This window comes from Myxocyprinus asiaticus, chromosome 23 (assembly GCF_019703515.2).
Source record: "Myxocyprinus asiaticus isolate MX2 ecotype Aquarium Trade chromosome 23, UBuf_Myxa_2, whole genome shotgun sequence".
Classification (NCBI taxonomy): domain Eukaryota; kingdom Metazoa; phylum Chordata; class Actinopteri; order Cypriniformes; family Catostomidae; genus Myxocyprinus; species Myxocyprinus asiaticus.
Window position 1 is genome coordinate 29,427,305 of NC_059366.1, and position 12,347 is coordinate 29,439,651.

General features: G+C 36.5%; 1 protein-coding gene across 2 annotated transcripts in view; it reads left to right on the forward strand.

Moving 5' to 3' along the window:
- The window catches only part of LOC127414121 (myoferlin-like), a 47,423-nt gene that overhangs the window by 23,748 nt on the left and 11,328 nt on the right, over nucleotides 1–12,347 (forward strand). For both annotated transcript variants that reach the window (XM_051651894.1, XM_051651895.1), the window contains 8 exons: nucleotides 2,879–2,993; nucleotides 3,418–3,520; nucleotides 4,147–4,283; nucleotides 4,804–4,968; nucleotides 5,286–5,376; nucleotides 10,450–10,527; nucleotides 10,633–10,814; nucleotides 11,095–11,253. In XM_051651894.1, the coding sequence (XP_051507854.1) occupies nucleotides 2,879–2,993; nucleotides 3,418–3,520; nucleotides 4,147–4,283; nucleotides 4,804–4,968; nucleotides 5,286–5,376; nucleotides 10,450–10,527; nucleotides 10,633–10,814; nucleotides 11,095–11,253 (1,030 nt within the window). The remainder of the gene's footprint in view (nucleotides 1–2,878; nucleotides 2,994–3,417; nucleotides 3,521–4,146; nucleotides 4,284–4,803; nucleotides 4,969–5,285; nucleotides 5,377–10,449; nucleotides 10,528–10,632; nucleotides 10,815–11,094; nucleotides 11,254–12,347) is intronic.

The window sequence follows — 12,347 nt, forward strand, 5'->3', positions numbered from 1 at the left end:
GACTCATCACTGTCGCGGATGAGGCCAATGACCGTGGTGTCATCTGCAAACTTCTGGAACTTGACAGAGGGGTTCTTTGCAGTGCATTAATTTGTGTACAGAGAGAAGAGCAGTGGAGAGAAAATGCATCCCTGAGGCGCACAAGTGCTAATAGTGAGGGTTCCAGATGTGATTTTCCCCAGTCTCACTAGCTGCTGCCTATCTGTCAGAAAGCTGTTGATCCACTGACAGGTTGTGGTTGGCACGGAGAGCTGGGTCAGTCTGGTTGAGAGAAGATCAGTCATGATGGTATTGAAGGCTGAACTGAAGTTCACAAATAGGATCCTTGCATAAGTCCCAGGTCTGTCGAGGTGTTGCAGGGTATAATGCAGTCCCATGTTGACAGCATCATCCACAGACCTGTTTGCTCAGTAAGCAAACTAAAGGGGGTCTAGCAGGGATCCAGTGATGTCCTTCAGGTAGGCCAAAACCAGTCTCTCAAATGACTTCATGACCACAGACATGAGAGCGACAGGTCTGTAGCCATTAAGTCCTGTGATTTTTGTTTTTTTGGGGACTGGAATGATGGTGGAGCATTTGAAGCAGGAGGGAACTTCACACTGCTCCAATGATCTATTGAAGATCTGTGTGAAGATGGGGGCCAGTTGGTCAGCGCAGACATTCAGACAGGCAAGTGAGATACCGTCTGGGCCTGAAGCTTTCCTAGTCTTTTGTTTCCAGAAGACCCAGCACACATCTTCCTCACAGACCATAAGTGCAGGTTGAGTAGCAGGAGTGGGGAGGAGGGGGGTTCCAGGAGGTGTTGGTGTGTGTGTGAAGTGAAGATCACAGCAGGGGAGGGGTGTGAGGAGGTGGTGTCTTATACTTGGTAATGCTTTTCAAGCCTTTCCACACAGATGCAGGACTGTTGGCTGAAAACTGTTTTTTCAGCTTTTTAGAATAGCTTCTTTTAGCCACTCTGATGTCCTTGGTCAGTGTGTTTCTGGCATGGTTGTACAATATTTTATCCCCACTTCTGTAAGCATCCTCTTTGGCATGACGAAGCTGTCTGAGTTGTCTGAGAATGTCATGAAACACAATTTGCTGTTTGCTAGTTGGTTGCAGGTAGTGCAAAGGCCTATTCACACTGCCCCAACAAACATCAGCATCCAACAGATGTTGGGTTTTGTCAGATTATGGTGTTCAACCTGTTGGTGTTCGTTGGCATCTGTTTACCCCAATTGAACATGTTCAATCAGCATCTGTTGCTTCTTTGAAAAGTTTGAGCAGTCTGGGATGATTTTCCAACACCAACAAACTTGCATCTCCGTGTGTCGTTGTTCAACTTTCAATAAGATGACTGACAAGGAAGAGGTTGCAGATAAAGTCGAACATACACAATTTAATATATAAATATATGAAAGTGTGACTCCGTGGTAAAAGTACAATTAGTTAGTCTATTTACCTCTTTCTTGAATACAATGAGAGGAAACTGGGGTAGTTGGCATAGAGCCATAGTTGGTCCTGCTGTAACATAAACAAATTCTCTCTGCCTGGCTCCATCTGCTCTGTGTTTATATAGTCAGGTCATGTTTCACTCTTCAGAACTCCCTACAGTGACCCAAACTCCATGCCCTGTTCTGTGTTATGGCCTTGTAGTCATGTGTATGTCAAAGTATATATTAGTGTTTTATGTACTGTATGTGTGTGCTTATGAATACATGAGAAGACATAAGTGAGAGGTTACTATTTGACAGTATTTTTCTAGGTAGGTTTATTTATGAAAGTCAGTTGTCTTGGTTGCAAAAAAGCTATTGAACATGTCCAGCATTATTGCCCAGGAAAAAAAAGTGATACAATTCATTGAACATAATAGCATAACTATGTCAGTTAATAAAAATAAAAAATAAAAAAATAAATACAAATGGAAACAGTAAAACATTTATGAAACACAAATCTACTTATGAAACAGCAAAATTTAATTTTGAAAGTGAAATAAAAAAATGTATTGCAAAAAATAAAACATATTTTAAGTTTTATTTAATTTTGTTAGAAATTGCACAATTAAATTTAATGGAATTTTGTTATGAAATTGAAATGCGTAAAACTTAAAAATATGCCAAATTATATAGATTTATTTAGTGTATAAAACAATTGCCCTGACCTGATATTTCTGAAAAATACCCTTGTCGGGAGAACACAGTTCAACCTTTTTGTTAATATCTACATTCATTAAACTGTATATTTGAACCTATGCAAAAATGCTGATGATTATATTTACATTTTAGTGGAGCACATAATTCACAAAAAAAATATTCTAATTTAAGAGTTTTGAACTCCACCATAAACCACCATATAAAAACTCGCTGTTAGAGAAAACAAGCATTTGTGTAATTGGACTTTTGACTCAAAATATACACCGATCAGCCACAACATTAAAACCACCTGCCTAATATTGTGTAGGTCCCCCTCGTGCCGCCAAAACAGCACCAACCTGCATCTCAGAATAGCATTTTGAGATGCTATTCTTCTCACCACAATTGTACAGAGAGGTTATCTGAGTTACCATAGACTTTGTCAGTTCGAACCAGTCTGGCCATTCTCTGTTGACCTCTCTCATCAATAAGTCATTTCCATCCACAGAACTGCCCCTCACTGGATGTTTTTTGTTTTTGGCACCATTTGGTGTAAATTCTAGAGACTGTTGTGTTTGAAAATCCCAGGAGATACAGAAATACTCAAACCAGCCCATCTGGCACCAACAATCATGCCACGCTCCAAATCACTGAGATTACATTTTTTCCCCCATTCTGATATCTCATAAATGTCATAAATATACTATTTAGGCAGGTGGTTTTAATGTTGTGGCTGATCGGTGTATGTTATGTGTATGTCTCAGTCTGCTTACAGAGGCTGACGCAGGGCACTCAGAATTCACTGATGAGGTCTATCAAAACGAAACTCGTTTCCCTGGTGGAGAGTGGAAGCCTGCAGCCGAACCTTACACTGATGTGGTGAGAGAAAAAGCACAGCATGCCAGCACAGCAAAGAAGAAAGTTCAATGTCAAATTACAAATGAAAGTGTTTATTTAAATAAACCAATTTCCTTGTACATTTGGGATTCACAAGCTCAACAGGACTTCACATTTGAGTTTAACATTTTAATTTTGAATGTAGTATGGAAACTTGAAACAGCAGACCTTTCCACTCGTCACGTGGAGAGATGTCTCTAAGCACATTTTCACTCGATACACTATTGTTAGATCACTGAGGAGCAACTGTCAGCAGATATTGCTTTTTACTCATGATGTTGGAAAATGTTGTTTTAAAGCAGATTGTAAGCATGCTCTTCAATCAATGCCTGGACCATTCAGATAGCAGACACTTGCTGGCAGAGAGCTGAAAACAGTCTTGAGTAATGGGATTTGTTCTGTGCAGAATGGAGAGAAGGCCCAGAGTCCTGAGGAGATGGAGTGTCCCCCAGGCTGGATTTGGGAAGACAAGTGGAATTTTGACAGCAACAGGGCAGTGGATGAGAAAGGTCAGGAATCAAAACCATTGCATAACACTAATAGGAAAGTAGTTTGGCTAAACATAGCAGTGCATGTTTAAAGGTGCACTCCTGATTTTCATAGCTAATTACTAAACATTTAAATAAAAATATATATTAATAGTAGAACAGTATTTTGAAAATTGTTTAAAGTTACCTACACTCATATGATATGAAGACTAGTCATATCAGTCTATGAGAAAAGGCTTCTTTATTTTACATAAGGTGCTGGGTGCACATTCATGAGTGCCGATATGTTGAGATCATACAATATGACGAGCTGAATATTACTCACTTTATCTCAATAATACCCTGTAATTTGATGCTTTCCATCGTTAAATAAATGAATCATGTCTGCAGATAGTGTTTTTCTACAATGGCATGGGTATCTGAGAATGTCTGTTTTTGCGTGATATTGCATCTATGCTGTTAGGTGTCAGTGCATCGTTAACACAAATATTACTGAGTGCACCTTTAATGAATCAGTCAGATAAATGAACTAATATGCACATATTGTACGTAACATATTATCATCATTATGCGTAATGTGATGAATGATGTCTTAAATGTGGGAGCTGATTCCAACACTCCAAATGTCTTTATTTTTCCACTGCCAGGTTGGGAATATGGTGTCACCATTCCTCCTGATGATAAGCCCAGGTCCTGGGGTGCTGCAGAGAAAATGTACCATATCCATCGCAGGATAAGTTTGGTCCGACCCCGCAGGAAGACAGCAGACTCTCCCACTCTAGAGGTGAGGGGACCTTACAGGTTTTTCCTGTTTTCCTGAAATCCTTCTGATTCATTTCCTTTACATTCTGTTTCACAGTTATGTTTTAGATGTCAGAACATATGTTATGTATCGTACTTTACATTGTGTTCTGACCAGACACAACACAACAAGATTCCAGCGACACGTAATTTGTCTGTCCAAACTGCAAGTGGAAATGCCTAGCGACACCTCACAATCACAGCCAATCAGATTACATTTGATATTTAATATAAGGTTATGTGCCACAGGATTTTGAATCTATGAGATTTTACTGTGCTACCCAGGGAAACATAAAATGTACCATGGCTGGTTAGGACTAAAACTCAGATTAACATAGAAAAACTTTTATTACTTGACACTTTGTTGCAGTAGTTTAGGACACTGTTATGAAAAGTTTATTTGTGCTTAGAAAGTACTGCAAATCATTAGTCAAATATTGTTCATAATATGTATAGCTGTAAAATTGACTAAGATACAATTTGGCAAAAAAATTTCCCAACAGAGGAAAGACTTGGGTGATGGCTGGGAATACTCGTCACTGATTGGTTGGAAGTTCCACAGGAAGGAGCGTTCCTCAGACACGTTCCGCCGCAGACGCTGGAGGAGGAAAATGGCACCAGCTGGCACTGTGGGCGCATCGGCTATCTTTAACCTGGAGGGGGCCTTGGTTAGACCATTCATTTTCTTGAATGACTGTCAGAACAGAAAAGGCTAATTAGATTTTTGAAATATGTTTTACTTTGGCCAGTTCCTTAACTTCATTAGGAGACAGCCTTGGACTTATTGCTAATTTATTTGTCCCTGACACATAACAGGATTAAAAATATTATTACTTGTCTTTGGACCATGCCTGTGGTTTGTGGTTGTTTGATGCCTGAACATAATTAAAAATGACTACACTCATTTCATTTAGAACTTATTTTTAAGGTATATCGAACTTATTTAAAAGCTTGATCTTCCTCACATATTGTTCTTTGCTTTTAGGGAATAGATGAGGATGAGAAAGGCAGCAAAAAAGACACATCAGCTAAACTCTTTGGTGCCAACACGCCCACTGTGTTTTGTAGATTTGACAGTGAGTCATGTTTATTCATTCCTGCTGATTAAAGGACAAGATTCCTTCTACTGATTATCTCAGTATGACTTACACACCCCTCCTCTTCCTTTTTTGACATTCTGGACATGAGATAAAGCAAAAAATAACAACAACACACATTAAAGGTATAGTTCACCCAAAAATGAAAATTCTCTCATCATTTACTCACCCTCATGCCATCTCAAATGTGTAACTTTTGTTCTTCTGCTGAACACAAATTAAGATTTTTAGAAGAACATTTTTGCTCTGTAGATCCACACAATGCAAGTGAATGGTGACCAGACCTTTGTAGCTCCAAAAATACCATAAATTAAACATAAAAGTAATCCATAAGACTCCAGTGGTTAAATCCATATCTTTAGAAGTAATAATATAGGTGTGGGTGAGAAACAGCCTGAAAGTCACATGTGGTGCCTGTTTAGTTTCAGTTTCACATTTGAAAGTGAAAGTTAAAGTGGAGATTTAGAGTAAAAAAAAGGACTTAAATATTGTTCTGTTTCTCACTCACACCTGTTTTATTGATTCTGAAAATATGGATATATATGGAGTCGTATGGATTACTTTTATGTTTCCTTTATGTGATTTTTGGAGCTACAAAGGTCTGATCACCTTTTACTTGCATTATATGGACCTACAGAGCTGAGATATTTTTTAAAAAAAACTTCGTTTGTGTTCTGCTAAGGAAAGAGAGTCATACACATCTAGGATTGAATAAGGGTGAGTAAATGATGAGAAGTTTCATTTTTGGGTGAACTATACCTTTAATGGAGCCAATTGAATCCTAAAAACTGCTGATTAATGGGATTATTGAACAAAATTCGATAGCAAGAGGAAACAGCAAACACCTAGCTATGTTTCGCGACAGCATTTCCATTGACTTTTTACGTGGACAGAAACTTTTGTAATTAAGTAGCTTTTGTACCTAACTATTTTGGTAACACTTTACAATAAGGCTGTATTTGTTACCATTAGTAAATGCATTAGGTACCATCAGCTAACAATTAACATGATTATTTTACAGCATATATTAATATTCGTTATTATTAATTAATAAGAATATATTTGTTCAGTGTTAGTTCATGTTAGTTCATAATGCATTAACTAATGTTAACAAATTAACATTAACAAAGATTAATAAGCGCTTTAAATGTATTGGTCATTGTTAGTTCATTTTAACTAATGTAGTTAACCGAAGTTAATGAATGCAACTTTTTTGTAAAGTGTTACCACTAAACTGTTATAAATAGCTAGGAGTTGGTCCAATTTGAGAACTGTTTTAAATAATGCTTAATTGGAATGCAGTGAAGTCCTTTTTTGTTATTTCTGTAAGTATTTTATATATATATATATATATATATATATATATATATATATATATATATATATATATATATATATATATATATATACACACTACCGGTCAAAAGTTTTGAAACACTTGACTGAAATGTTTCTCATGATCATAAAAATCTTTTGATCTGAAGGCGTATGCTTAAATGTTTGAAATTAGTTTTGTAGACAAAAATATAATTGTGCCAACATATTCATTTATTTCATTATAAAACTAAAATTTAATTTAAAAAAAAAAAGTTTTTGAAATTGATAACTTGGACCAAATAATAAAGAAAAGCAGCCACTAAGTGCCCAACATAGACGGGAACTCCTTCAATACTGTTTAAAAAGCATCCCAGGGTGATACCTCAAGAAGTTTGTTAAGAAAATGTCAAGAGTACTTGTCTGCAAATTCTAGGCAAAGGGTGACTACTTTGAAGATGCTAAAATATAACACATTTTTGATTTATTTTGGATTTTGTTTAGTCACAACATAATTCCCATAGTTCCATTTATGTTATTCCATAGTTTTAATGACTTTACTATTATTCTAAAATGTGAAAAAAAAATAAAATAAATTATAATAAAGAATGGATGTGTTTCAAAACTTTTGACCAGTAGTGTATATATATATACACGTCTCTATGCATCTTGTATGCAACTGGTATATGTGTCTTCTGTGTATATAGTTGTGTGTATATGTGTGTGTGTGTGTGTGTGTGTGTATATATATATATATATATATATATATATATATATATATATATATATATATATATACACATACAGGGTTGGGGAGTAGTGTAACAGGATTACGTATTTCAAATACAAAATATAAGTAACTCTATTCCACTACAGTTACAATTTATATAATTGGTCATTAGAATACAGTTACATTCAAAAAGTATTTTGATTACTGAAGAGATTATTTTGCATTTTATTGTCATTTGTTTCATTTAATATTTAGTGCTTTCAGATGGAAAACATTTATACATATAAATGATGTGATCCAAAGTGCATTTGAACAGCAGTGAAACACTTTCTTATGATGTGTTACATTCATATGAGCTGACAGAGAAGTAAGTTTGGAGCAGAAGAAATAGAAATAAACCTTGTATAAATTGTCAGCTTTACGCTAAGATAAAATGCTATTTCTAGCCATTTTACATGCACGTTTCCACGCACGATCATATTTTTTTATCAAGAAAATTCACGTTGGATCATAATTTCTTTTTTTCTAGAAAGACCTTTGATATTAGGGCAAAAATCATATTCTTGATAATAATTTTTGTATTGTTTTCCTGTAAAAATATCTAAAAATCCTTAAAACAAGATCAATTTGATTAATCTTGTTTTAGAAACAACACTGCATAAGATACTTAGGTTTTTTAGAGAATGTATTTTTTAACATGTATTTTGTCTTAGTGTACTGGCAGAGTTTTTATAGTCAAAACAAGTGAAAAAAATCTACCAGTGCTGAAGAAGTAATCCAAAGTATTTAAAATACGTCACTGACCTTGAGTAATCTAACGGAAAACATTACAAATTACATGTTACAGCATGTATTCTGTAATCTGTAGTGGAATACATTTCAAAAGTAACCCTCCCAACCTTGTGTGTGTATATATATATATATATATATATATATATATATATATATATATATATATATATATATATATGAGTTGAAGTCAGAAGTTTACATATGCTTAGGTTGAAGTCATTAAAACTCATTTTTTACCACTCCTGAGATTTAACATTAGCAAACTATAGTTTTGGCAAGTCCTTTAGGACATCTACTTTGTGCATGACATGAGTAATTTTTCCAACAATTTTTTACAGACAGATTGTTTCACTTTTAATTGACTATATCACAATTTCATTGGGTCTGAAATTTACATACACTAAGTTAGCTGTGCCTTTAAGCAGCTTGGAGAATTCCAAGAAATTATGTCAAGCCTTTAGACAATTAGCCACTTAGCTTCTTATAGGAGGTGTACTGAATTGGAAGTGTACCTGTGGATGTATTTTAAGACCTACCTTCAAACCCAATACCTCTTTGCTTGACATCATGGGAAAATCAAAAGAAATCAGCCAAGACCTCAGAAAATAAATTGTGGACCTCCACAAGTCTGGTTCATCCTTGGGAGCTATTTCCAAATGCCTGAAGGTAATATGTTCATCTGTACAAACAATAGTATGCAAGTATAAACACCATGAGACGACGCAGCCATCATATCGCTCAGGAAGGAGACGCATTCTGTCTCCTAGAGATGAACGTAGTTTGGCGTGAAAAGTGCAAATCAATCCCAGAACAACAGCAAAGGACCTTGTGAAGATGCTGGAGGAAACAGGTAGGCAAGTATCTATATCCACAGTAAAACGAGTCCTATATCGACATAACCTGAAAGGCTGCTCAGCAAGGAAGAAGCCACTGCTCCAAAACCACCATAAAAAAGCCAGACTACAGTTTGCAAGTGCACATGGGGACAAAGATCTTACTTTTTGGAGAAATATCCCCTGGTCTAATGAAACAAAAATTGAACTGTTTGGCCATAATGACCATAGTTATGTTTGGAGGAAAATGGTTGAGGCTTGCAAGCCGAAGAACACTATCCCAACCGTGAAGCATGGGGGTGGCAGCATCATGTTGGGGGGTGCTTTGCTGCAGGAGGGACTGGTGCACTTCACAAAATAGATGGAATCATGAGGAAGGAAAATTTTATGGATATATTGAAGCAACATCTCAAGACTTCAGCCAGGAAGTTAAAGCTTGTCGCTAATGGGTCTTCCAAATGGACAATGACCCCAAGCATACCTCTAAAGTTGTGGCAAAATGGCTTAAGGACAACAAAGTCAAGTTATTGGAGTGGCCATCACAAAGCCCTGACCTCAGTCCGAAACAGCGTGTGTGAGCAAGGAGGCCTTCAAACCTGAATCAGTTACACCAGTTCTGTCTGGAGGAATGAACAAAATTCCAGCAACACATTGTGAGAAGCTTGTGGAAGGCTACCCAAAACGTTTGACCCAAGTTAAACAATTTAAAGGCAATGCTACCAAATACTAACAAAGTGTATGTAAACTTTTGACCCACTGTGAATGTGATGAAAGAAAAGCTGAAATAAATAATTCTCTCTACTAATATTCTGACATTTCACATTCTTAAAATAAAGTAGTGATCCTAACTGACCTAAAACAGGGAATGTTCTCTACGGTTAAATGTCAGGAATTGTGCAAAACTGAGTTTAAATGTATTTGACTAAGGTGTATGTAAACTTCTGACTTCAACTGTGTGTGTATATATATATATATATATATATATATATATATATATATATAATACTTACAGATCTAACAAAAAAGGACTTCACTGCATTCCAATTAAGCATTATTTAAAACAGTTCTCAAATTGGACCAACTCCTAGCTATTTATAACAGTTTAGTGGTAACACTTTACAAAAAAGTTGCATTCATTAACATCAGTTAACTACATTAGTTAAAATGAACTAACAATTACCAATACATTTAAAGCGCTTATTAATCTTGGTTAATGTTAATTTGTTAACATTAGTTAATGCATTAATGCAGTATATATATACACACACAACTATAAACAGAAGACACATATACCAGTTGCATACAAGACGCATGGAGACGTATCACTCTGTGATAGAATACAAACTGTTGATGTTTTACCCAAATCATCATGTGCTTCAACAGAGTCATTCATCTACCATCTCAGAGTTTATGTCTATCAAGCCAAGAACCTTCTTCCTATGGACAAAGACAGCTTTTCTGGTGAGGAATCTGATTAAAAGCATTGAAATAAAGAGGAAGCATTGAAATAATGATATGTTCATAATGAATTATGAATGATTGATCTTTTGCATTGTATTTTTACAGATCCCTATGTCCATGTGTCCTTCTTGCATGTCAGCAAGACCACCGAAATCATCAAGTCCAACCTCAATCCCACATGGGACCAGACCCTCATTTTTGATGACATTGAAATCTACGGAGACCCTCAGACCATTGCTCATAATCCACCTAATGTCATCCTGGAAGTTTATGATAGTGACCAAATGGTATTATTATCTATTATCTCTGTTATTATCTACTATCTCTATTATCTCTATAACTCTCTGTTATCTCTATAACTCATTTGAAACCTTAGATTCTGGATTAAGGTATCTGTATTTTGAAATGTAATCAGCAGAGTTGTGTTATTTAGACTACTGATTATAAATTTAAGAACAGAAGTTTCATGAAGGAGGACAAAACATACGTCCTAAACTTTCTGTAGATTGTGGATTCACGTGAATGGCTGGTTTTATGTTGTATTCTTAACCTATGGATGTATTGCAGGGAAAGGATGAGGTTATGGGCAGATGCACGTGTCCTACAATGGTGAAGCTAAACCCTGCGACCCCATTAACCCCAAAACTCCTTTGGTTCCCCATCACCATGAAGGGAAGAAATGCTGGAGAAATGCTGGTAGCAGCGGAGCTCTTGCTTAAAGATAAGGTTTGTTATCAGAAAGTTTTAAATAATTTAGATTTAAAATCTTTAATATATTTATGTTTAAAATATTATTTTATGTGAGTATGGCAGTCTACCTGCCGTCATCTACACATGTAGCCATACAGTGACTTATTTAAATACTGTTTGTATCACTGGAGGCCAGTATTTTTCTGTTACAGTTTTGTAAACGTGTCTGAGTTTTATGTTTAATATTACAATATAGTCTCATGGGCGCCATGCGAGGGTCAGACGTGTGAACGGTGAGTTTTAATAATATTTGTGTCACAAACCGGTGAGATTTGATACACCCTGATCCTTAATTGTTTTGGGAAGACAATACGTCAAAGAATTTAAAATCCTTGGGCTCTGGAGATATTAAAAGACACTTACGTGCTCGGGCTGATTCTCCTCAGCAGCAGGCCGGAAGCCCCGGACTCAATTCGGACAGTGAACTGAAAGAAATCCGGCGTGAACTGATGAATGTGTCGGCAATGCTGACGAAGGTCATTGCAGACTTGGAGGATCTTACTGTATACGTCGATCGATCACTTCCATGGAGGCGAAATTCACTGAGGTGCTTACAAGAGTTGCAGATGTTAAGAAACGGATCGTTTATCTGGAGTCATCGGAGAGGGAATTAGCTGCTAACCCACTAGCGACCATGCAAGCAATGTCCTTCATAAAAACATTGGAGTGAGTAAGCCATTTGGTGATTTTCATGTTGTCGCCTAGTGGACATGTCTCATTGAACCTACACTTGACTGTCCAAGGAAACTGAGCACCTTTTTAGTTTCATTTTGTGCTGGTTCTGCCTAGCAGCTGGAGGTTGTTTTGTGTAGAATCATTTCTTCGGGACAGTTGTGGATGAATCTGCTCATTCTCGGTGCTTATGCCTCCTATCGGCTGGAGTTTGTTTTGTGGAATATTTCTTGCAGGACATTGGAGTGATTAGGGCATGTGTTCCACTTGTGTAACGACCGAATGGACCGACTCACTGAACATTCGTTTGACTGCCCGAGGAACTGAACAGCCCCCATTTTTTTTTTTGGTCCCACTAGCGGCTGGAGTTTGTTTTGTGGAGGAACACACCTTTGGGG